Source organism: Ambystoma mexicanum, chromosome 5p (genome assembly GCF_040938575.1).
Source record: "Ambystoma mexicanum isolate Mex_15411 chromosome 5p, UKY_AmexF1_1, whole genome shotgun sequence".
Lineage (NCBI taxonomy): Eukaryota > Metazoa > Chordata > Amphibia > Caudata > Ambystomatidae > Ambystoma > Ambystoma mexicanum.
In genome coordinates this window covers 1,156,379,101-1,156,402,947 of record NC_090930.1, presented here as the reverse complement: position 1 = coordinate 1,156,402,947, position 23,847 = coordinate 1,156,379,101, and the positions used below count along the sequence as shown (strand labels likewise).

Here is a 23,847-nt window from a genome sequence, read left to right as displayed (position 1 = left end):
TGACTCCTCTCTCTCCTTCCTGTCTCACATACTGGACCTTGACAAGAAGGCCCATTTCCAACTACACCTACTCAAAGGCACCCTCCTTTCCTCACTTTTCCTCAGAAACTCAATGTCTCTAGAGCTCTGGTACTCTTTAAGCTGGACTATTGCAACAGCCTCTTCCTTAATATACCCTCTTCCTCTCTCCGCCCCCTCCAGCTAATCCTGAATAGGACTGCAAGACTTATCCTTGTCCTCAAGCCCAGGGACCACATCTCTCCAGCCCCAAAATCTCTCCAGTGCCTCCCGGTTGCAAGGATCAAATTCAAATCCCTCTGCATCCTCCGTAAGGCTGTCTGGGGCCTGGGACTACGCTATCTACAACTTGCTCTCACCAAATACTCTCCCTCGAGATCTCTTCGATCTTCCGGCTCCAAATATCTGCTTGTCAAGTACTTCTCTAAGCAGCGAGCGGGTGGCAATCTCTTTCCTCGGCTGGCTCCCTCCTCTGGAACAGCCTCTCCCTTCCTCTTCATCTTGAGCCGGATCTCCTCAAATTCCTCAAGCTCCTCAAGACTTTCCTCTTCTCCTCCTCCTTCCCCCACTCCCTCCCATGCTAATCACCTCAATCACTGAGATTGGTGGCTTGGGCCACTATGTGTCCTGGCCTTCTGTCAATTGCCTGAAGCCTCTGCCCTCCCCCTGCAGTTGCCTTTGGGCACCCACTGGCCTGTGCTGTCTCACTGGCCCGTACTTATTGTACTTACAGGTGACCACTCTCCAACCAAGTGGTCACTGCCTGGCACTTACCAGTTGCCCTGCAACTGGCTCTCTGGCCCTTCCCCCTCTGTGGAACCTCTAGCACTTACCCCCACCCCTGTCCCTTCTCTCTCTCTGCATTTGCACGTGCCAAATATTCACAAGGCCTAGTAGGACTGCCTCTGCCTTTTGCTCATCATTGTTATTTTATTCCATTTTCTTGTTTATTTCCCTTGTCCCCACCCCCTCTTTGCCTTGTGGATTCTTTGAAACACAATTTCTTGATGTATAAGTGCCTTACAAATGCGCAATAAAATAAAATAAATAAATAAGAATACCCCTGACAAGGAGGGACAAAAAAGGACGTGGAAAAGTCCTGTAAGACAACTGAATGAACTGATGAAGAAGATAGCAAAACACGATTTGAAGATTCCATATTTAATCGACCATTTCATTGGGAAGTAATCTTTCCACACCAGGAGAAGGGAGTCATTCTCCTGGTCCATAGCTGTATAGTGTTAGTGGCATGGTCAGGACAGGTTCGTTTTGGACTGAGTGTGTGTCCTTGTTAGGACTTTCACACTGACAACAAGCACCCTAGTTTTAGTTCTGTTAGGTAGGTTAACCCTTAGGTTAGGCAAAGATAGGCATTTTTTCTTCACTTTGAATAAATACAAATATAGAATGGCAAACTTTGGTCCGTCTCATCCTTCTCAACCGCCAGAGCTGTTGAACCTTGACTGTCGAACTGCGTCTGTTGACCTCCACAATCGTCATCTCTCGAGCATCTCTTCCTACCACAGAAATCTTCAGTTCGACCATGGCTCGACACCTGCTTGCCATCTGCACCATCATGGCTGCTGCATTTGAGCCCAAATCGGACTGCCATCTATGAGAATCCTGACGCCGTCCTCACTTCCTTCTCCCCAACATCCTCTGCTCAGGTAGCCAGGTAAAGGCCATCACTTTTGAATCCCGACCCTGGGGGTGGATATGCGAGGGAGGATCACCTGGGTGAAGGAGATTTGGGGAATGGAGGGAGGGTGTTATTCCCCATTCCCTTTTCATGACAAACCTTCTGCCCCAGAAGCTTATATAGGGTATTGTCGACTGACCACCTTGCCTTCCTTTCAGAATGACCCTTGCCAACACCCTTATTATAAAAGGTCTAGAAAGAGAGCACCTCAAAGGTCCTCTCTCTATATGGGCACGGTAAACACACCTCAAAACCATTTTGTTGATTTCAAAACACCTCAAACCTATGCCAAACCAGGGAGTAAACAACTAGGAGTAGTACCCCTGTCATTTAGTCGTTTTACCTTCCCTGCACACCTGCTGTCCCACATTCACATACTTTTAAAACTGGGACGAGGAAGAGGAAACTAGGAGTAATGCACACTTCTAGTCAGTTTCACCACTATGGAACTGAGACAAGGAAGAGGACTATGGAAGGTCAGGCATGTCCCGTTAATTACTATAATTGTGGTCAGGCAAAGAACTTGCACCTGCGACCAATTGAAAAGCCACATGTGCATAAATTTGTAGACCGAGAGAGGAGAAGGTGGCAGTTGCAAGGTGAAGAGCAGGCAGGAGCAGGGCCAACAGAGAGGACGGCATGGGTTGCCAGGGGGTGAGAGGGGGGTGAGAGAGGCACTGTGACCCGAGCGAGCCATGAGAGGAGCAGAGCCCCAGCAATTACCTGAGCTGGAGCTGGGGAACACAGATGACTCCCAACCACAGCAGACCACTACAGCAAGGTTTCCTGGTAGCGAGTGCTGTTTGCTGGAGCTCCCGATGCTTATCCGGGAAGAAAGTGGAAGTCGGAGAAGACTGCAGAGATGACCGAAGGAGCAGCCAAGTATAATGAGTGTGAGAGAGGAAACACTCGTACCCGGACACTCCAGCAGCGGGAATCGAACATTTACAAGTAGCAAGTCTGTTAAAACTCCTAAAAGTGGGGTTTTGAACCCTAAGGGAAGAATATTTCATACTGAACAAACTGCAAAGCTCTTTTTGAAATGCCACACGATTTATTGGATACCGAACAAACTGCAAAGTACCTTTTGAAATGTACCAAGATTTATTGAATAACAAATTGAATAGAAAGATCAGGAAGTCAGGTGAAAATACTGCACGTGTGAAGAGTGAATGATGTATTGTTGTGAACACAGTGAAAACCCATTCAGAAGCGTTTGATGAACAAAGTGAAAGTTCATAATAAGCACTATTGAATTAAGTAGAAATGCAAGTTTGAAAGACAAGTTGATGAACTTGAATGAACATTGGGAAAAAACAAGTGTAAAAAGGATTTACACCACAGAGTGACAAAGTGACTTGAATAGAAGTTGTGGCAAAGCCAAGAGACTGCCATGTTGAAAGCTAAAATGAATGTGAATTACTGACACAGGTTCAGGAGGGAAGCCTGTGTGGGCGAGAGGCCTGATAGAATGTATGAAATGTGAATGGTAACAAGGCAAGTCTGCACCAAAAAGCAATCACCGAGATTGGAGGAATAGGAAACATGTGGTGGCATCCCCAGAAGGCTGGTAAAGAAAAGTGGCATTGAATATTGACATTTGATACAAGTTGGCAGATACACAAGGTGATAGTCAATTATCACGAGTCATCGGTTGCGTGACCTGTAGTGGGTGAACCGTCTGATTCTTCAACTGCGCCTAGACCGAGTGACCCCTCCTGATTCCTTCAGAAAGAACCAAGAAAAACCAAGCGCATCACAAAATGCCAAGGGTAATCGGTTGCGTGACCTGTAATGGGTGAACCTTGTGGTCTGACAACGGCGTCTAGACGGAGTAGCCCTATTGGAGGAAGAACGAAAGAAAGCCACGATATAAAGGCTATGCTACATGAAAATTGCTGAAGTGAATGAAAGCATTTGTTTGAGTCATTACAGAGCCTAGAGGATTACAAAGTTACACTGACAGGATTCTTCCAAGTCAAGAGGCTCATAGCCGTTCTGTTGGAGGCGCTACCTGCTTGGCGAAGTGAACCCAGAGACTTTGTGAACTGTGTCACACTTGGGGAAGGGAACCCCTGAGATAATTTGGACCTGCGTTGAACTTGGGGAAAGGAGCCCCCAAGATAATGTGGAACTGTGTTAAACGTGGGGAAGGGAGACCCCAAGACCTTTTGTAACTATTTCGGAACCTGGGAAATGTGAAGCTGAAAACAAGCCAGAGCTGGAATATGCTCATAACTTTACTTTGAACAATGTTTCGTTTGGTGTTGACATACCTACACACTGTATAGCTTTAGTTGTGAGGGCAAACCGAGGTTTTGGATTTTGAGTTGAACTTGATGACACAGACTGGCCTTAGTTTCTTTTGGTAGGGAGATCCCACCTTAGCTTAGGGCAAGTTAGGCATTACTCCATTCTGACAATTAAAAGACCAATATTTTATTAAGAAAACTGAATCTGTTGTCTGTGCCTTGCTACATGATACCTTCACACAGCACAGAGATGCCTACTTTGCTGTGACGGACTGCCAAGACACTGAAAAGGTACAAATGCATTATAACTGCCCATGCTCCATTTTTGGGCCTCAAAGATTGACTAGGTCACTTTAATCCCTTTTGCTGTAAGAACATATCCTTTTCAAAGAACATTGTGGGCCTCATTACGAGTTATGCCGGTAGCCATGCCGCTATTGGCGGCATGGCTGCCGGCAAAACTGCATCTGTGTCCGTGTCCTCGGAATGAGGACTTACCGGACCATTCCGAGTTCGGATGGCCCGGTAATTCCTCATTCGAGGACACGGACACGGTTCATCCCCATTCCCATTTCAGCCCCCATAGGGGAACTCCATGGGAATGGGAACACGGAAGTACCAGCACTATTGCTAACGGTGCCAGTGCTTTCTGGGAAACTCTGCGACCGGGCGCTGTTACACCCAGCAGGTCAGACCTGTCAGGTGCAACGGCACCCAACTGCAGAGTTGTATTGTGGCTGTCCGGAAAGGGTGCTGGTACAGTGCGACCTGCACCTTTATTTCCGGACCGCCACACTTGTAATAAGGCTCAATGAAGTGCCACATTTCATTTTTTGCTGCAGTGCTGGACAATTTTGCACCAGTGCCAGCAGTTTTGAGCCACTCTGAGGAGCAGCATTTGCAATGAACCACTGGCACAACAATTGCCTTTTCACTGATCAATAAGTTCAAAGATGATCATTTGTACCTATCTGTTGACGCAAAGGTCAGTACCAAATTGCCCAGCATCAGAGCGGTTTCTGAGTACATTTCAAGCATGGTTTTGCATAATCCAAGTGTTTGATAAACTGTGCACCATGTAACCATGAAACCATTGTTTTTGTTGACAGGGATGCATGACAATGGTGTTTCTCTGCGTGAAGGACATATTTACGCTCATTGACTACTTCAGCTTCACTTATTGGCTTTTCGTTGGATTGTCAGTGGCTGGTCAGATTTACCTTCGATGGAAGCGTCCCGACATCCCAAGACCTATCAAGGTACAGACAAATTGCATTGTCAATGGGAGTTTCTGCTTCTTGACAGTCACTCTGCAAAATCTTCCTTCATTTTTACACAAGTTTGGATAAGACATATAAGGGTTCATTATAAAGTAATGCATTGATAGTGAAACAAGTGGTACTTTCAATCAATCGATACTTTATTTTGCCGTTATTCCATAAAAGCAACAGAATATAAATACATACAGTGATAAAGCAATTAATAAATATACTCTATACAAACCTATCAGAATTGCTGAATTGAGGCCCCCAAGAAGGGTCTTTGATCAGGAGTAATCACTACCTAAGGGCACTGTCCGATTGTTCATGCCCCAAACCTTGATCATAGTTAAATCTCATCTGTAATTTGGTATAATGTGCAGAGTGCATGAACAAACATTGTCAATTAGGAACGAGCCTGTACACCGCCTTTTGCCCTGCACATTTGTACTCCACCATGCAAATGACAAAAATTTGGCGTTGGGGACCCGTCTACATGTATGTCTACACATGATGGGTCCCTGCCACTGAATTATATGGCTCACTAAAATGAGCTCAGGAGTAGAGATAGCATCTCCACTGTGCTTTCCTCCTGAGGGTCTCATTTCATTTTTTTCCCACTGTATTTTTATTGAGCATTTTAACACATACGAAAGTCATCAGGAGATTCCTGGCGACAACCGTAAGGAACACAGTAGGAGAATGCTACACTTTATTTCCCCAACACCAACCCCTACTACCTATCCTCCTCCCAGCTCATGACACTACCAAGCCCAACCAAGTGTATTTGTATTTGTGTTTATTTGTATTTGTATTTATTTGGTTTTATATAGCGCTTTACACCAAAGCGCTGAGTGTTGGGTACAAATAACATTGAAAAACAACCATGGGGCAAGACAATCTAGTACAACTGACATAGGGCCTCATCACGACTTTGGCGGTAACCCTTAAAATCGGCGGTAACGCTATTAGCGCCGATTTTAAGGGCCCGTCGGATCACGAGTCCAAATACCGCCGTCACCATTACAGCCGGCGCAAGTACAGCCGGCTGTACAAGCGCCGGCCATAACAGCACCTGGAACCATTCGTGCGAAAACATCAGCAATCACGAGTCCGCGTAAGGCGCTATTAGCGCCAGAAAAGCGGCGGATTATCCGCTGAAAATACCTCCAGCAAAAAGCTGGATGTAACAGAACACAGGCCACAGCAATAAGGGCCCAGGTGGAACCAATGGAAATCAGAGGCCTACAAAGGAGCCACCCATGCACAACACACCCTCCCCAACACCATTACACCAGCAGGAGGTGGGAGGAGACAGCAATAAGGGCCCAGGTGGAACCAATGGAAATCAGAGGCCTACAAAGCAGCCACCCATGCACAACACACCCTCCCCAACACCATGCTGCCATTTGGAGCCGGGAGCCTTGATGTTGACTTCTACCTGCTGCGCCTGGAGCTACAGAGGCCAGCCAACAGGCCAGGGCCCTGGGAGTGCAGGGGCCAGTGGGGATGAGGAGAAGGAGGAGGAGAGCAGCAACAGCAAGGCGGCCAGCCATCCCCAGGGTCAGGCCAACACCCTGGGCCCTGACTGATGGTCAGTTGGTGACAGAATATCGGCTGGACAGGGCAACCATCACCCAGTTGCTGGACACAATCCAGGGTGACATTGGCAGCCGCAGAGCCACCAGCACGGCAGTACCTCCCCTAGTGAAGCTCGTGTCTGTGCTTCAATTTCTTGGGACTGGCAGCTACCAACATACCGTTGCCATGATGCATGGAATGGCCCAGTCCACATTCAGTGCCATGCTGGGACAGGTGCTTGATGCACTGTTGAATCATGTGAACGAACACATTTCATTGCCAGCCACACAAGCACAGGTGCACCAGCTGAAGGGTCAATTCTATGCCATTGCCCAAGTCCCGAATGTAATAGCAGCCCTGGACTGCACACATGTGGCACTCGTACCACCCCAGGCACATGAGGCTGCCTACAGAAACCGGAAACAGTACCATTCCCTCAACGTGCAGATGACATGTGGTCCCGACCTCACCTTCAGCCACTGCTGTGCCCGCTACCCAGGATCCACCCACGACTCCATGGTCCTGCGCAACAGTACCCTGCCGGCGTACATGCAAAGGAACCAAGGCCAAAACACATGGCTACTGGGTGAGTACAAATGTGTACCATAACACATGTCAATCCACAACTGATGGTGCCTGTCACAGAATCCATTATTCCCAATAGGCAGCAGCATTACTGCAGCTTTCACATTCAAGCACCTTGCATGATAAACCTTGGACATGTCCAACACAGCAGAACACACCCATGCAGAATGTGAGACATGTGGCGGCACAGTGACATATGGAAGATATGGAAGGCCCACCACAATAAAGCTTCCTGTGTGAGTAACACCATGGCTCCCAACACTGACACAGTACAGAAATCCCACCCTGGCCATCCGACAATAATGAAATTCCAAACCATAAGCTGGCACATCCACAAATGCACCACACATAAGTAGGCAACGTAATGACAATGTACATCCCACGAACACTGTCCCCAGAATGGCCAGGGAAATGCATGGAGAACAGTACAGAACAGTGACAACCAGCAAATGCAACTGTAGCCAAATGGATTTGCAATGACACATGAGGCAGCCACTTCTGTCATGCAGAAGTAGATGGAAGGGCCCCCTTATCTAGCGACAAGTGAATGAGTACTGTTACATCCAGAAACATAGGCGTACCAAGTGGAGAGTACCCCATTGATTCAATCGTGCCCATAGGGCAGCACACTCCACAATGTTATAGGCCAAATGACAAATATGGCAAAATCATACTGATGACAGAGCTCTGTACACCCACGGGACCTACCTTGTCCCCATATCAGCTTTCTCTCCCGCGCAGGTGATTCTGGATATCCCCAGTACACGTGGCTCATGACACTTGTGCGTCATTCACACACTGCGGTGGAGCGGGCATACAACCTTGCCCATGCCCGTACACGGATCTGCGTGGAGAGGGCATTTGGACGGCTGAACACACGCTTCCGGTGCCTCGACCGCACGGGAGGGGCAATGATGTATGCACCAGAAAAAGTTGGCAAAATTGTACTGACATGTGCCATGCTGCACAACATCTGCTGTCGCAGAAATGTGCCACTGCCCCCTGATGCTCATGTGCAGCCACCTGAGGATGGTAGTGAGGGCGATAAAGTGCCAGAAAGTGTTGCACATGCACATAGGATTGGGCTGAGGGAAGGGAGGTTGGCCAGACAGGGATTGATTGATGGATTCTTTTAGAAATGGGTAATGGGTAAATTGGAAATATGTCACTTCAACATTAAATTGCATTTGTAACAATCACTACTGTCCATGCATTGTGATTTTTCTAACGTGATTTATTTTCAGTCCAACAAACCCCCCTCCCCCCAGTGAACACCCAGCACACAATCCCCCCTCCCCCAGTGAACACTCAGCACACAATCCCCCCCCCAGTAAACACCCAGCACACAAGACCCCCTCTCCCCAGTAAACACCCAGCACACAATCCCCCTCCCCCCAGTAAATACCCAGCACACAATCCCCCCCTACCCCAGTAAACACCCAGCACACAATCCCCTCTCCCACCAGTAAACACCCAGCACACAATCCCTCCCCCCAGTGAACTACCCCCAACTGTGTCTTATCAGGGCACCAACAACGATGCCATGCACCACTAGGATGGTCATGGGTGCTTTCCTTTTCTGGGCACCTCTGGTGTGCGTGCCCTTAGGTGGCGCATAGACCGGCGCCTAGGAAATGGCTCGAGGGAACCCTCTGTGGGTGTGGTCCATGTCGAAGGGACTGAAGCGGCGGCCAGCATGTGCTGTCGCATGAGGTTGTTTCCCTCCCTTGTTTGCTCGGCAAGTGCTGAGACTGCTTCCGTCAACTCTCTCACTCGTTGCCCGAAGCCTGTCAGGGCAGCGGTACATTGTTCAACGACTCTGCGTGTGCGCTCATTGTCCCACGCTATGTATTTGCATCCGTGCCGTATTGATGCACTGACGGCCTTGATGTGACGACTCTGCACCTTGGCCATTGATTCCACCTTGGCCTGTTTGGCCTAAATAATGTTGCGTCGGCCCATCACTGCAGCCCCTTTGATGAAGGGCACCCCTGGTGTGTCATGAGCTGGCCTGTGACTTGTGCGCTGTCGGGTGGGGGGGCTGCATGGGGATATTGGGCCAGCTTGGATTAGGCTGCCAGTTTCTGAGTGCCGGTCCTCTAGGCTGCCATATGATGGCGTATCCACGTCCGGCTGTGGTGTGCGGACACGACGCACAGGCAGATGTGGGCTTTGTGCAAGCTGTGTGCCTGGCTTTGGGCTCCCCTGGGGTGTGACCATCCTTTCGGCGTCACTGCTTCTGGGAGAGTGCTGTCCTCCTGCCCGATGACCATGTGGAGATGTTCCTCCCACGTCGGGCTCTGATCCACTGCTCTGTCCCTCAGCATGGGGGCTGTGACTGGTGGCTTCCCTGCGGCCATGTGGGTGCTGCTGCTGTCTGGTAGGGCTGCGTTGGGGTGTAGTGGGGGTTGGCCTGGTTCGTCTCCTTTCCGTGCGGCCTCTTTGTGGAGTGCTGGTGCTGGTGGAGGGGCGGTGCCGTGGCCGCTGTGATGGTGTGGCCTCCTCCCCATCATATTCATCCCGTTGGGAATCGACGTGTTCCTGTGGGGTACATAGGCTGTGGTTTGAGTTCAATGCTACATATATTTGTGTGATGCAGTTCATGCCAACAAGTGGGATTGAAGACAGTATCATTCACGCATTCTCCTTGCATTCTGTTCTGTCGCCATGTGGTGCTTGTTGTGAGTGGGTATGGAGGTAGACTGCAAGGGAATGTCGGAGTGACAAGATTGCATGCGTGGTTGGGGTGCACTGCGCTCAGGGTTTTGGGGGTGTATTCATGCGCACTTCAACTCAACGTAGCTGTCCTATGGCTATGGATGTATATCCCCTGCCCGTCATTCATGCACTGCACGTGCAGGGTCGTCTTGGCAGCACTACGGTTCAATGGATGTAGGCCTCACTTATGGGTGTATGCTGTTCCTCACACACATTTCCTCCCATTCATTCACTTGGGTTCTGCATGTGTGGTTCTTTCAGCTGCATGCATTCGGGTGCGGGACTCACCTGCAGTTGGATCGATTCCAGTGACTGCCTCCGCTCCACCAATGCCCTCGATGGTGCCAACATCTATCAGGGCACTCATTTTCTCCTCCCATGGTGTGAGTTTGGGTGGGGGTGGGGGTGGTGGTGGCCCTCCTCCAGTGGCCCTGCTTGCACTCCTGTACTGTGACAGGATGCCACGGACTCGCACGCGCAGGTCGCTCAGGCGCTTGCGGCAATCCTCCCCATCCCGGGGCATGCGCCCCACAGCAGTGACCCTCTGGCTGATGTTGCGCCAGATTTGTGCTCTGCGCTGGCCACTTGTTTTGCACTGCTGCAGCTCCTCATGGTGTGTCTCCGCCTCCTCCACCAGTACAGCTAGCTCCTGGTCACTGAATTTGGGCTTTCTCACCCTGTCCAGGGCAGTCTTGCCCCTAGTGCGCTCCTGAGACATGTTTTGGGGTTGGATGGCGTGGATGGCTTCCTGGGACTGTGATATCCGACGGATTGTGATTTCCAAGATGGCTGCCATTTTGTTTTCCATTCCGGCGGTGATGCGTTTCCCGCGCGCTCATAGCACGCGCTATGACTGCGTGCTATGACCGCGATATGGCGGTATCGCACGGTGCACTGAATTTAAAGGTTTGTGCTATTTGCGATACCGCCATGGACCGGGGCGCGTGCACGATAAGTCGTGATTTGGCGGATTGTCCGCCGGGGACATTGGCATTAGCGCTAATTACGTCCGGCAGACAATCCGCCGCATTACCTCCGAAGTCTTGATGAGGCCCATAGTGAGGTCGACAAGTGAATCAGGGTAAAAAGCAGGTTACAGTTAATAAACAAAAGAAGTAAAGACACAGTGACTTCTTCAGCGCCAGGGACCTACAGTTTCAAAGCACCACATTCCTCACTCAGTAGGACCACAGACCAGTTCAACAGGAAGGAGTCAATTTTGTTATTGGTTATTGCTGAGAGTTTGTCATACGTAAAGATGGCCCATAACCTAGAGAGCCACTCAGCTTTGGAAGGAGTAGAAGGGCTCTTCCATTTTTGGGTGAGGGCCAGTCTACCGTCCCTCAGCATCGCCTCAACCACCTTTGGAAAGGTGCTAGCATCAGAGTCCGGGGTTGGTGTGCCCAAGAGAATCTCCAAGGGGTGCATGGAGGGTATGGTGCTCATGATCTCTTTGATCCAGCTAAATAGTTCAGACCAATAGATCTGGACAGCTGGACATTCCCACCACATGTGATACCAGGTTCCACGTTGTGCGCACTTCCTAGTATAAAGAGGGGATGTCCCCACAGACATCTTAGACAGGCTAGCCGGAGGGAGGTGCCAAGAGTGTAACATCTTGAAGTTGTGCTCCATAGCTGAGGTGTACAGGGACCCCGGGAAAATAGACCTAAAGATTGCTCCCCATGTTTCCTCCTCGAGAACCATCCGCATCCTCTCCTCCCAAACTCGTTTGAAGGGCTGTCTACCCTCTAGGTTCGCTGTATTTAGAGTTTTATAAATCCTAGAGAGAGAGACCCTCCTCGTAGTAGATTCCACCATAGTTTTCTCAAAGGGTTTAAGGGGCGGTTCAGATCAGCAATTCATCTGGGGTGGGTAAAGATCCCCTTAAGGCGCAGGTATTCAAATACTGTGGGCGGGTTGTCCCCCATTTCTGTAGCCAGTTGGTCATATTCAATGAAGGCATTCTGGCGGAAGACTTGGGCTGCTCTCTCTAGGCCCATGTCTGACCAGGACTCGGTATCTTGGAAGCCCTTAGCACCTAGGTTAAAGGGGGGAGGGCCCAAAGGGAGGTCAGGGGGGACGGCCAGGAGGATAGTAGTTTGTTATCCTTGTCTCTATTCCAGGATGACCATAGCACAGCCAGAGTCGGGTGTGTTCTGAGTCGGGCAGGGAGTGACTTAGGAGGGGCCCACAAGAGATCTCTGACTTATTTAGGATGAGCGTGATTGTCTTCAATATAGGTCCAATAAGTGCCCATGTCATCCCTCATGTGCTCCAACATCACCGAGGCCGAGAAGAGGTAGAGTAGGCAGGGCAGAATGTACATTTTGATTTTGACCATGCAGCCAAAACACGAGAGAGTTAGAGGAGCCCATCGTATGAAATCTTTACTTATCTTTTCCAGGATCAGGGAAAAATTTGATTCAATCAGCGTTCCTAAGTCCCTAGGGATGGATACTCCCAAGTACGGGGTGGCCCCACATTCTATTCTCATTCCCTTCAGGTCACTTTTTCATCTGATTTCGTAGTCTCTATCCCCCATAGGCATTATGCATGACTTAGATAAGTTAATCTTGAGACCGGAGAATACCCCAAAGGTACGAATTAAATCAAAAATCAAGCAGGTGCGGGAGGGAGTCACAGAGATTGGTAAAATAAGCTAGAATGTCATTGGCAACAAGCGACAGTTTGAGGTCATAATCACTGCAATGAACTCCAGTAATTCTGTAGTCTGATCTGATAGCAATGGCCAAGGGCTCCATCACTAAGGCATATAAGAGGAGAGAAATAGGACAATCCTTGCGGGTATCTCTAGAGAGGCTTAGGGATGCCGAAATGGTGCCTTTGACTGATACCCTTGCTAAGGGGCTGTTATACAAAGTTGTGTTATGAACCATAGAACTTGCCCTTTCTGGACTTCCTGGTCCTTATCGCGACGGGGCTTGTATTCCTTGTTACTTCCAACATGGCCGTGCCAAGTGACTTGCCTCGCACCAGCCTTTACGTCGGACATGGCACGTTCTATAAATTGGCCACGCCCCCGTGGCCCCGCGCGTCTCAACGCTATCAGTAGGTAGTGACTAGACGTGTGTGTGTGCAGTTCGCTGAATCCACTATTCCTAGTTTCCTGATCCCTTTTTCCTTCCTTCCACCTTTTCCCTCTAAATCTGCTCCCGGAATCCTCAACCCTAGCGACCGCTACTTTCTTCCTGGACATCCTGGAACTGCGACCTTCCTGGAACTCTGAACGCGCTCTGGAGCCGGACGAGACTCGAGCGAGCCTATACAAGACCCGATTCGTCCACAAGAGGAATCCTCCCGCGGAACAGAGCAAGAAGCGATCCCAGGTGAGACGGGGGGGAGATTTACGACAGTTTGAGATGCCAAACGACCGACACTGATACTGCTATGGAGAAAGCAGTCCAGGACCTCATGCGTGGCATGCAAGAACTAACAACTGAAATGCAGAACTTAAAAGTGGAGGATGCTGCGTTAAAGCAACTTGTTTTGTCTCGCGACTCCGCTAACAAGGAGAGTGTGTTACTGGGTGGAGTGGTAGATAAATATGATGGCTCGGCAAAGTCCTTACGTGGATTCCTGGATTCCTGCTTGGTGCATTTTACTTTTAAGCCCTACTATTTTTCAACTTCCAGGGCGAAGGTGGGCTTCATAATCTCGCACCTCACAGGGAATGCGTTGACCTGGGCCACTCCCCTAGTCAACTCTGGAGATTCCCTCCTGGATGATTATGATGGATTTATCCAGGTACTCAAAACTATGTTCGACCGCCCAGAACAGGTTTATAGTGCTCAGGAACGGTTACTTGATTTCCGACAGGGATCCCAGGATATGCTAACGTATGTTACTAGATTCAAACAACTAGCCAAGGAAGCAGATTGGTCTTCAGAAGCAAGTTTCACTCTATTTCGCAGGGGTCTAAATGAGGATATAAACGATGAATTAGCCAGAGTGGCTCGTCCTAGCTCATTCCAGGCTCTTATGGATCTAGCCATGCAAATAGACTTCCGAATCCAGGAAAGAAAGGCTGAAAGAAGAAAGACCAAGATACCCTTTGAAAAGAACTCCCTTGAGACTTCTGTAAAAAACTATCCTGCCCCAACCCCTGACATAGATCCGGAACCCATGCAAATAGGAGCCTTCCGTGGATCTATTTCCCGACAAGAAAGGATGAGAAGGATCCACACAGTCCTTACCCCTCACAGACCTGATGACTGTGCCATAGATACAAATCCCTCAGCAGTGATTCCCTTCGGCAGAATGTTCATTCTTTCCGAACCTGAAAAAAAGGCCCTCCGAGAATACCTGGACACCAGTCTTGAAAACGGCACCATAAGACCCTCAAAATCTCCAGCGGGTGCTTCGTTGTTCTTCGTTCCCAAGAAGGACACCAAGGAACTCAGACCTTGCCTCGACTATCGTGGCTTAAATCAATGCACCCTCCAAGATCGGTACCCACTGCCTCTGATCTCGGATATCCTGGAAGCTGTGAGAGGCGCCGTAATATTCACGAAGTTGGATCCGGGGTGCCTACCATTTAATCCGTGTCCGGGAAGGAGACGAATGGAAAACAGCCTTTAGAACACCCTTTGGTCACTATGAATATTTAGTCATGCCGTTTGGACTAGCTAATGCTCCCGCAGTCTTTCAACGTTTTATGGATAGGGTGTTTTCTGACATGTTATTACTCTTCGTCATTGTCTATCTGGATGACATATTGATCTTTTCCAAGCATCCTCTAAAGCATGAAGAACATGTAAAGGCAGTATTACAAGACACCGTGAACACAAACTTTTAGCCAAACCCGAAAAATGCTTGTTTTACGTTACTTCTATTCACTACTTAGGTTTCATCCTTAGCCCAGAAGGAATTGGTATGGACCCTTCAAAGGTAAAAGCCATACTGGCGTGGCCCACTCCCACATCTGTGAAACAAGTTCAATCCTTCCTGGGGCTTGCCAACTTCTATTGGAAGTTCATTTGTACCTTTTCCGAGATTGTTCAGCCGATCGTTGCTCTCTTGAAGAAAGACACCCCCTTTATCTGGTCCACACCGCAAGATAAAGCATTCCAACGATTGAAGACAGAGTTCACGCAAGCCCCCATCCTGGCCCAACCCGACATAAATCGCCCATTCCTAGTGGAAACGGATGCCTTTAACTATGCCATAGGAGCGGTCTTGAAACAGGTACTTGAGAATAAACTGGAACACCCCATTGCTTACCTCTCACGAACCCTGACTACCAGTGAGACACACTATTCCATCCTGGAAAAGGAAATGTTAGCCATCCGCCAAGCCTTCACTGAATGGCGACATCTACTTCTGGGTGCTAGATATCCAGTTCAGGTCTGCATGGACCACCGGAATCTTCAAATTCTACAGTCGTTGGAGTGCAGGAACAGTCATCAGGCACATTGGGCCTACTTCTTTGCCCAGTACCAAACCCAAATCACTCATGTTCCCGGATCACAAAACATGATTGCTGATGCCTTATCTCGACGTCCTGACTATGTAACCACTGAAGACAAGGCCTATCCTAAGATATTTCCCCACACGATCTTTAGCTCAAGCAGTCAAGCTCCTGGAAGAAATCCGAGTGCAAACCCAGTCCTCTGACCTCTGGAAGGATATTTCAAGGAAGAATCCATGGAACCTAAGAGTTAAGGAAGGATATTTATTCAAGGACAATGCACTGGTCATTCCTACACAGAAATTACAACAAAGAATGATAAACCTCTGCCATGATACCCTTCACTCCAGACATCGTGGTATAACTAACACCCTCTGTCTTATACAAAGACAGTTTTGGTGGCCTGGAATGAAGACTGGCTTACAACAGTACATCAAAGCTTGTGCTGTCTGCAGTCAAAACAAACATGATAACAAGAGACTGGCGGGTCTTCTACTGCAACCATCGCTGCCAGCAAGACCATGGGAATTCATTGCTACAGACTTCATTGTGGAATTACCACCTTCCCGAGGATACACGCCCATCATGGTAACCATAGATCTGTTCACTCATATGGCTCATTTTACACCTCTGTATAAACTACCATCCTCCTCAGAACTTGCTGGAATCTTCCTGGAACACATTTTCCATCTTCATGGACTTCCTTCCAAGATCATATCGGACCGAGGACCTCAATACGTCTCACAATTCTGGAAACATCTGTGTCGTATTCTAGGGATCCAACCGTCTCTCTCATCAGGTTATCACCCACAAACCAACAGAGCCACGGAACGTGTAAATCAGACTCTAGAGCAATATCTTCGTTGTTTTGCCACCAAGGTTCAGGATGACTGGTCTCTCCTTATGCCCTTGGCCGAGTTTGCCTACAACAATTCTGAACACTCAGCAGTCAAGGTCAGCCCTTTCTATTGCAGTCAAGGTTTTCGCCCGTCCGTTTTTCCTTCTGTTCTTCCACATCCCACACCAGTACCTACTCTCGACTCATAGATTGAGACTCTATCAACATACACAAGGAAGCCAAGGAACAATTGGAAGAGGCCCAGACATGCACTAAGCGTTATGCGGACTCCAAAAGAAGACCAGCGCCTTCTTATTCTGTTGGTGATCAAGTCTGGTTGTCCTCGAAACTATTACCACGACATCTACGGCCAAACAAATTAGACCCCCCTGTACTATGGACCATTTTCCATAAAGGAAATCATCAATCCTGTCTCATTCTGGCTCAAGCTACCAGACTCCTGGAAGAGAATACACCCAGTCTTTCACACCTCTCTATTGAAACCCTACATCCGATCCACCCGGAAAACCTGCAGACCCAGTCCTGTGATTGTGGACAATCAACTGGAATATGAAGTGTCCAAAATATGCGATTCCAGGTATAAAAAGGGATCGACTTCAATACCTTGTTGAATGGAAAGGATATCCTCCTAGCGAGAGAACCTGGGAACCAGTTTCTAACCTAAATACCCCTCAATTGCTTAGAAGATTCCATCTCATACACCCGGGCAAACCTGGTGGAACAGGTCTTCGGAGGAGGCATGCTGTCATGAACCATAGAACTTGCCCTTTCTGGACTTCCGGGTCCTTATTGCAACAGGGCTTGTATTCCTTGTTAATCCCAACATGGCCGTGCCAAGTGACTTGCCTCGCACCAGCCTTTATGTCGGACACGGCACGTTCTATAAATTGGCCACGCCCCCACAGCCCCGCGTGTCTCAACGCTATCAGTAGGTAGTGACTAGACGTATGTGTGCTGTTCACCGAATCCACTATTCCTAATTTCCTGGTCCCTTTTTCCTTCCTTCCAACTTTTCCCTCTAAATCTACTCCCGGAATCCTCAACCCTGGCAACCACTACTTTCTTCCTGGACATCCTGGAACTGCGACCTTCCTGGAACCCTGAACGTGCTCTGGAGCTGGACGAGACTCGAGCGAGCCTATACAAGACCCGATCCATCCACAAGAGGAATCCTCCTGCGGAACAGAGCAAGAAGCGATCCCAGGTGAGACGGGGGAGATTTAGGACAAGTTGTTATCCACCCACAGAATTTGTCTCCCAGGCCCATTATTTGAAGGACCTTACCCATGTAGGGCCATTCGTCCCGGTCGAAGGCCTTTTCTGAGTCCAACGAGAGGAGGTATTCCTCTAAATCGTGATTTGAAACCTCATGCATGAGATCCAGGGTCTTTCTTACATTATCTGCGCCTTGCCTTCTGGGGATAAAACCAACCTGATCCCTGTGCACCAAGGACGGGAGATGTTTAGCTAGCCTATTGGCGAGGAGCTTGGCCAGGATCTTGACATCTGTATTTAGGAGTGAAATGGGGCAATAAGATTGACACTGTGTAGGGTCTTTTCCCTCCTTAGGGATCACCACAATAAGGGCCGACATCATTGATTGGGGGACGGATCCTGTTTCCAGGTCTGCATTAAACATTTTGGACATGAATGGGGCAAGGATGAAGCGGAAGGATTTATAAAAGTGAACTGTGAAGTTATCATCTCCCAGAGTGGTGCCTCCCTTCAGAGTACCAATAGTGTCTATTACCTCCTGCGGAGTAATGGGTAGTTTGAGGGGGTCGGCTATTTCGGGAGGGAGGCGGGGAATGGGCAGGGAATCTAAAAAGTGGTCAATGTCGGTACAACCCAGAGTATCCCGACGTATACAAGTGTTCGTAGTATTGGGCGAAATTGTTCTACTATCGAGGCATCGCTTATACATTTCTCCCCCTCAGAAGAATGGATGGAGTCCACTCTCCCGCTGTATCTACGTTCCCTCAACCTCCAAGCCAGTATCTTATCCGCTTTTTCCCCTTTCTCCATATACTTTTCTTTTAGGGAGGCAAGTTTCCTTTCCGTCTGGCCCATGAGAAGGGCTGCAAGTTTTGTCCTAAACTGGAGGGGCTCATTTTTATCAGAGCCGTAACATCAATGCAAGATGTAAAAGCTACAGCTCATTTTCATTCATGTGTATGGCTGGGGTGGGGTGGCAGAGCGCAACTTGTGTTTGCACCAGCTTCCTTCCACTCTGCCATACAAATGCTCCATTATTCGCGACTGCATGCATTTTCATGCTGGTGCAAATGATGGGGATCCCTATGGAGCTTGCCGGCATTATGCGCTAGCATAAAGCAGGAAGTTTCTCTAGGGATCCATGTAAACGCTGTCTGCCATAGGCAGGCAGTGTTAATAACACGGCCTACCATGTTTACATAGCTGGTCCCATAGCACAGCGAGTAGAGCGCTCACTTTGACAACCGTGCAGAGTCTGCTCACGCAGGTTCGAATCCCGGTAGGGCCGATCTCAATCTTTCATCCTTCTGAGGTCAATAAATGAGCACCACACACTGTGGGTATAATAAGCAGCGCTCAGATACCTGAAGGTTCGTAGCACTATATAAATGCCAAATTATTATTATTACATGATGGGCAACATTTTTCAATCACGATTAAATGCTGCTTGCACGGTAGTCATCATTTACTCATTTGCACAGCAAATATGCAGGGCAAAGGGTATGACCCTGAGCCTGTGCAGTAAAATGTTATTTCATCACTGAACAGACTCTGATCAGTAATGAAACAATATTATCTACACTGCCTCGCCACGCGCCTGCCAGTGCCACTGCAGTGCACTTCACCAAGCAATGCTGCTTCTGGTCACCCCACCTTATCACACGTTGCTCTGAAATTGTTTTATAATGGACATTTTCCTTTAATTTTTAGGAGAAAGGAATATTTGCAATATACACATATTTCATTTCAGAGCAACATGAAACTGCTTTCCCAATTTCCCAAAGCCTCAGGAAAGCAGTTTTGTCAGACCAGCTAGCAGAAAGCTGCCTTTTATGGCACGTGTAGGCTACTGTAACAGCTCCCACTTTGGGATGGCCAGTCTATCCATGTAGTAACACTTATAATGCTTGCTTTAGCAATGTATATTTTGGTGCAGCAGATCCTCCTGGCAGAAACTGTAATTGCACTGACCACATGGCTACCCTCTGTTCTCCAGCCCTGGTACCCTCCCTGCCAGTTACATACCTGCACTGCCCCCCTGGCTACCCTCTGCGCTCAGGGGCCTTTTCTGTATCCTTACAGCCCCCAACAGCACCTGGCACCTGATGTCTGCACTAAGCCCTGCACTTGCCACCTCTTGGCTGCACTTCTCAATTCTTGTATTTATCTATATTCACTGGCTGTCCTGTACGCGATGGTGTTTCTTTTGCTGCTGGAGTCAAGGGTGGTACCATGATGGCAACCGCTACACTCCGCCCTGGCAATCAGTGCGGGAGGGTTCCATGTACCGCTGACATCCATCACACCACTCGCCAGCTGCGATTCCCAGTCTTATGTTTCCTTTCTCGGAGGCTTTGCAGGTCTGGGTTGAAAAGGGCAAAGGCAATTCCCTCCTGGTTGTCCTTTCAGATCTCCCTGCCTTTCTCCTCCGTTTGAACTGCCGTCCCAGAATGGCTGCTTCCTCGTGCGTTCGGCCTTTCTTCCAGTGTGCTCTTGTGCTCTGCCTTTTATCCTTTTGTGGAAGGGAAAGTGCAGTCAGGTGTGTGTAGTTATCGGCAATTGCATGACTCTGCCTGACCCTTGTGTTGGGACATGTCAGTTAAATGGCTTTGGTGTTAAGCTGTTGTCTTTCACGGTGTGAGAAAGTTTTCAAAATGGGAAAGGGTTGGGGTAGAGTTTCTAAGTATGCTACGGTGCAGGATAGGGAAAAACGTGTCATAAGGAAGGGGATACCGTGTCTCACCCTTTGGTGTCTCACTTCAACTCCCGCACTGGTCCACCCCCAGGAACTAGATCAAATAGCGATCTCCGGAATGACAGATCCCTGAGGACTAGCAAGTGAGACACCTTCAGGTTTCTCACACCGGCCACACCCCCTGTGTGCGCTGCAGCACACTAAAACTCTGTTGGCTTTGCCGAATCTCTCTCCTGATTGGCTCTTAAAATGACGCTCCTCTAGAAGCTTGTCTTTTTGTTTTTTCCTCTGCCTACCATGATCCTGCTGGATGTGACTTCCCTTAGGGGACAGGAAAACCCCAGAGAGGGACTCAAATCACCACATCTCCGCACAAACACTGTAACACCTTTATGGGGAATGTAGGAGCTAAGGTGCATGAGTGCCCTATGGTACTTTTCACAATGGCTGACTCAGCTTCTGATTAGCTCCTACATACCCTATAAAGGTGTTAGGGTGTCTGCGCAGAGGTGTGGTGACTTGAGTCCCTCTCTGTCTGGTTTTCCTGTCCGCTAAGGGCAGTCACCTCCAGAGAGATCATGGTCCGCTATGAGGTGTTAAGCATAGCAGGCTCACCTCCCTAGTACCAAAGGATAGTGGCTCTCCCTTGGGGAGAGGTACACATGTTCTTGGATTTGTCACAAACTGTATTGCCATCAGCTTATTCTTAATATTCGCCCTCTTCTGTTTTGGCACAATAGACAGTGATTTGCTACTGACACCAGCACAGACAAGAGTTTATTTTGTAAACTTATACAAATAGTCTTCAACTGAGCTTGCAGTTTAGGCTGCAGACTGCAGATAAACATGTTGGTGATCGCCTCCATAATGGTCTCATTAGTATTCCTAATGCCTGAGTGCTGAGTGAACACTATTTTTAAGTGGTCCAAGTAGTCTGCCTGGGATTCCCTCTTGTTTTGTCTAAAATTGCTTTTCTTTCCCCAATTAGTCTTCTTGGGGCATTTTTCAGGAATGGCAGCCATGATTCTAATATAGGTCAGCTCCAGTTGTTACCCTATTCCACGGGCAGCAGCTGGGTAATTGGTGTGCTGCGTGAGACTGTGCCTAAACTCCAGAAGAATAACGACCCTAATGAACTGATTCATATCAGCCGAAGCAGGATTTTAACAGTGGAAAACAGATTGGAATTCCTCAATAAAGCAATGTGGCTCCTCCCATATTTTTGGAAAATCTTTGGTCACGCTTCTGAAATCGACCAGAATCCACAGAACATGGATGGGAACAAACTATTAAAGAGAAATGTCTGGATGAAAATCACCCGGAACCTAACCGCACACTGCACTTTTTAAAGTCACATAAAGTAATGTCAATTTTTTTAGATGAAAATAACTTATTCACCACACATTAAAAAAACAAGTATAATGAAGATTACTAGCTAAATTAAAAAGTACATACATTCAAGTACACAAGAAATACATAGAAAAATAAATGAAAAAATGCAGTTCAAAATATTCTATCACAGTGCTAAAATGAAAAAACTCTCCTCACCCTAATAACTATTGGACACCTTAAAGGAGTAGTTTGGTCAGAAATGTCATTGGCCCAATGGTTCAGGCATGTATTTCCGCGCATACATCGATCGTTTATTAAAAAATGCCAATGCAACTTACCCGAATTTTTCGCACTTTAACACATGCGAAAAAACAATGGGTCATGTACTGCCATCTTGTGCTAATCTTATCCGTTGATCCATCGCCCTAAGTTCAAGTGCCTTTGCGGCACTATTTCAGATCACCCGCCCCGAACGCTGACATCACTAGACACTCATGCCCCATTTCACAACACCAATGTACTTCTTATGTCAACGTCCTTAGTGCGCAATCTATTGATGTGTCTCCATGGAAATGCCAAGATGCCTCATTCCTCGACAAGTGATCAAACAGCGTTGGAGTTTCTTTTTTCTTTGTGTCAGTGTATTTCATTTCGAGCTTCCCTGACTTGTTTCTGCTCTGTTCAGCTATCTGCCAAGTATGACACACTGAGAACCTGTACTGATACTGGCTAAAATCAATTAACTCAGTAGTCACTTTTCATTTCTTATATTATGTACAAATGTCTTTACCAAACCATATTTAAACAGTGTCCTGGCGAACTTTTAAAGTTTGAGCCTATTAATCTTATCTTTTCACAATGTGTTATTGTAACATGGCTGTTTCTTGGCTTCTCTTTCTTTAACATTCAATGTTTATGGGAAACCTCTTTTCTTTGCTGTATACAAATAAAACCGTTTTTATTTACCTCAATGTTGATTCTGTGCTTCTTCACTATTCAGGAACTATGGCAACAATTAAGCCCTACCTGTACATGCCGAATATTCAAAAGAGGAAATCCTTGAAAGAGAGAAAAGTTGAGACGATGTGGTATTAGATGATTGTCATGATGATCAATCACTGTAGCCTGACGCATGGAACACCTTTCCACCTGGTGTACCTGCCATCATTGTGAACTTATGCCTACTCTGGTGGAGAACTTACTGTTGCAGAGAAAACTCTGCCGGCTTGGCCTACATTGCCGAAGAAGGCACACCACAGCTATGCGTTACCGAGCTGCATGGCTTAAGGGTGCCTGCCTTACAAGATCCATGATGGTCCTTATGCATGATCCTCGAGCTACAGTTCGCCCTCATAATCTAAATAGCCAGTAAATTCACTCTCTATATGTTGTGTGTTTGACAACCAAGACAGCTTCCATAATATGTTGTTCCCCTCCATCAATATAACTTCAATGGATCACTCACAAAAGATTTTTTCTGTAAATTGAATAAATTACTCGTTCGAATCTGAAACCAAAGTGTTCATCTTTAGATTTATCATCCGAACAATTACATTTCTTTCACTTGGAAGTATCTCCCAAACTGTTTTTGTTGCAATTTGCATTCACATTTCTATTTGATCCCTACTGGAAATCAAAAGTACTGTTAGTACTTTGCACAAAAAGGTTTTTGTTAAAGCATAACAATGCCTTACATTTTACAAGGTAGTGCAAACAAATAAAATGCAATTATTAGGTTCATTCAAGTAAACTATTTCTGTATCACTTACACAGGTGGTACATGCTTGTGGCATATTGTGCGTTTACATGATAGATTCATGCAAGACTGGGATTTCACGTTCAATGCCTTCGTGGTTCGAGCCATTCGTGATGAATTTCCAAATGACCACGGACAATACCTTGGATTTATACAGACAGTACCTCAACTGCAGCAGTATAATATGTAGTGGCATTGCCATCCACTTTACCAAACTAAATAAAAAAAAACAATTGTTAATCTGAACAGTTCTTAGAAATTGTGTGTAAGTCCACAACACATCAAAACATCTAGAGTATCATAACAGATTGGTGTGCTTTGTTACTGTTAAAGGATATTTGTACCACGCACTTTCACCACTGGAGAGGTCCCCTGGCACTCTGGCGGATCTGAAACAAAAGGGGTCTAGGGTAGGGCATGTTAGTAGGACAAAGTTTGTGGAGAAAA

The 23,847-nt window shown here is 47.6% G+C and overlaps 1 protein-coding gene across 1 annotated transcript in view; it reads left to right on the top strand.

Moving 5' to 3' along the window:
• LOC138481477 (Y+L amino acid transporter 2-like) overlaps window positions 1–23,847 on the top strand; it is a 501,185-nt gene that overhangs the window by 440,928 nt on the left and 36,410 nt on the right. The window contains exon 8 of the mRNA XM_069613643.1: window positions 5,079–5,228. Coding sequence (XP_069469744.1) covers window positions 5,079–5,228 — 150 coding nt within the window. The remainder of the gene's footprint in view (window positions 1–5,078; window positions 5,229–23,847) is intronic.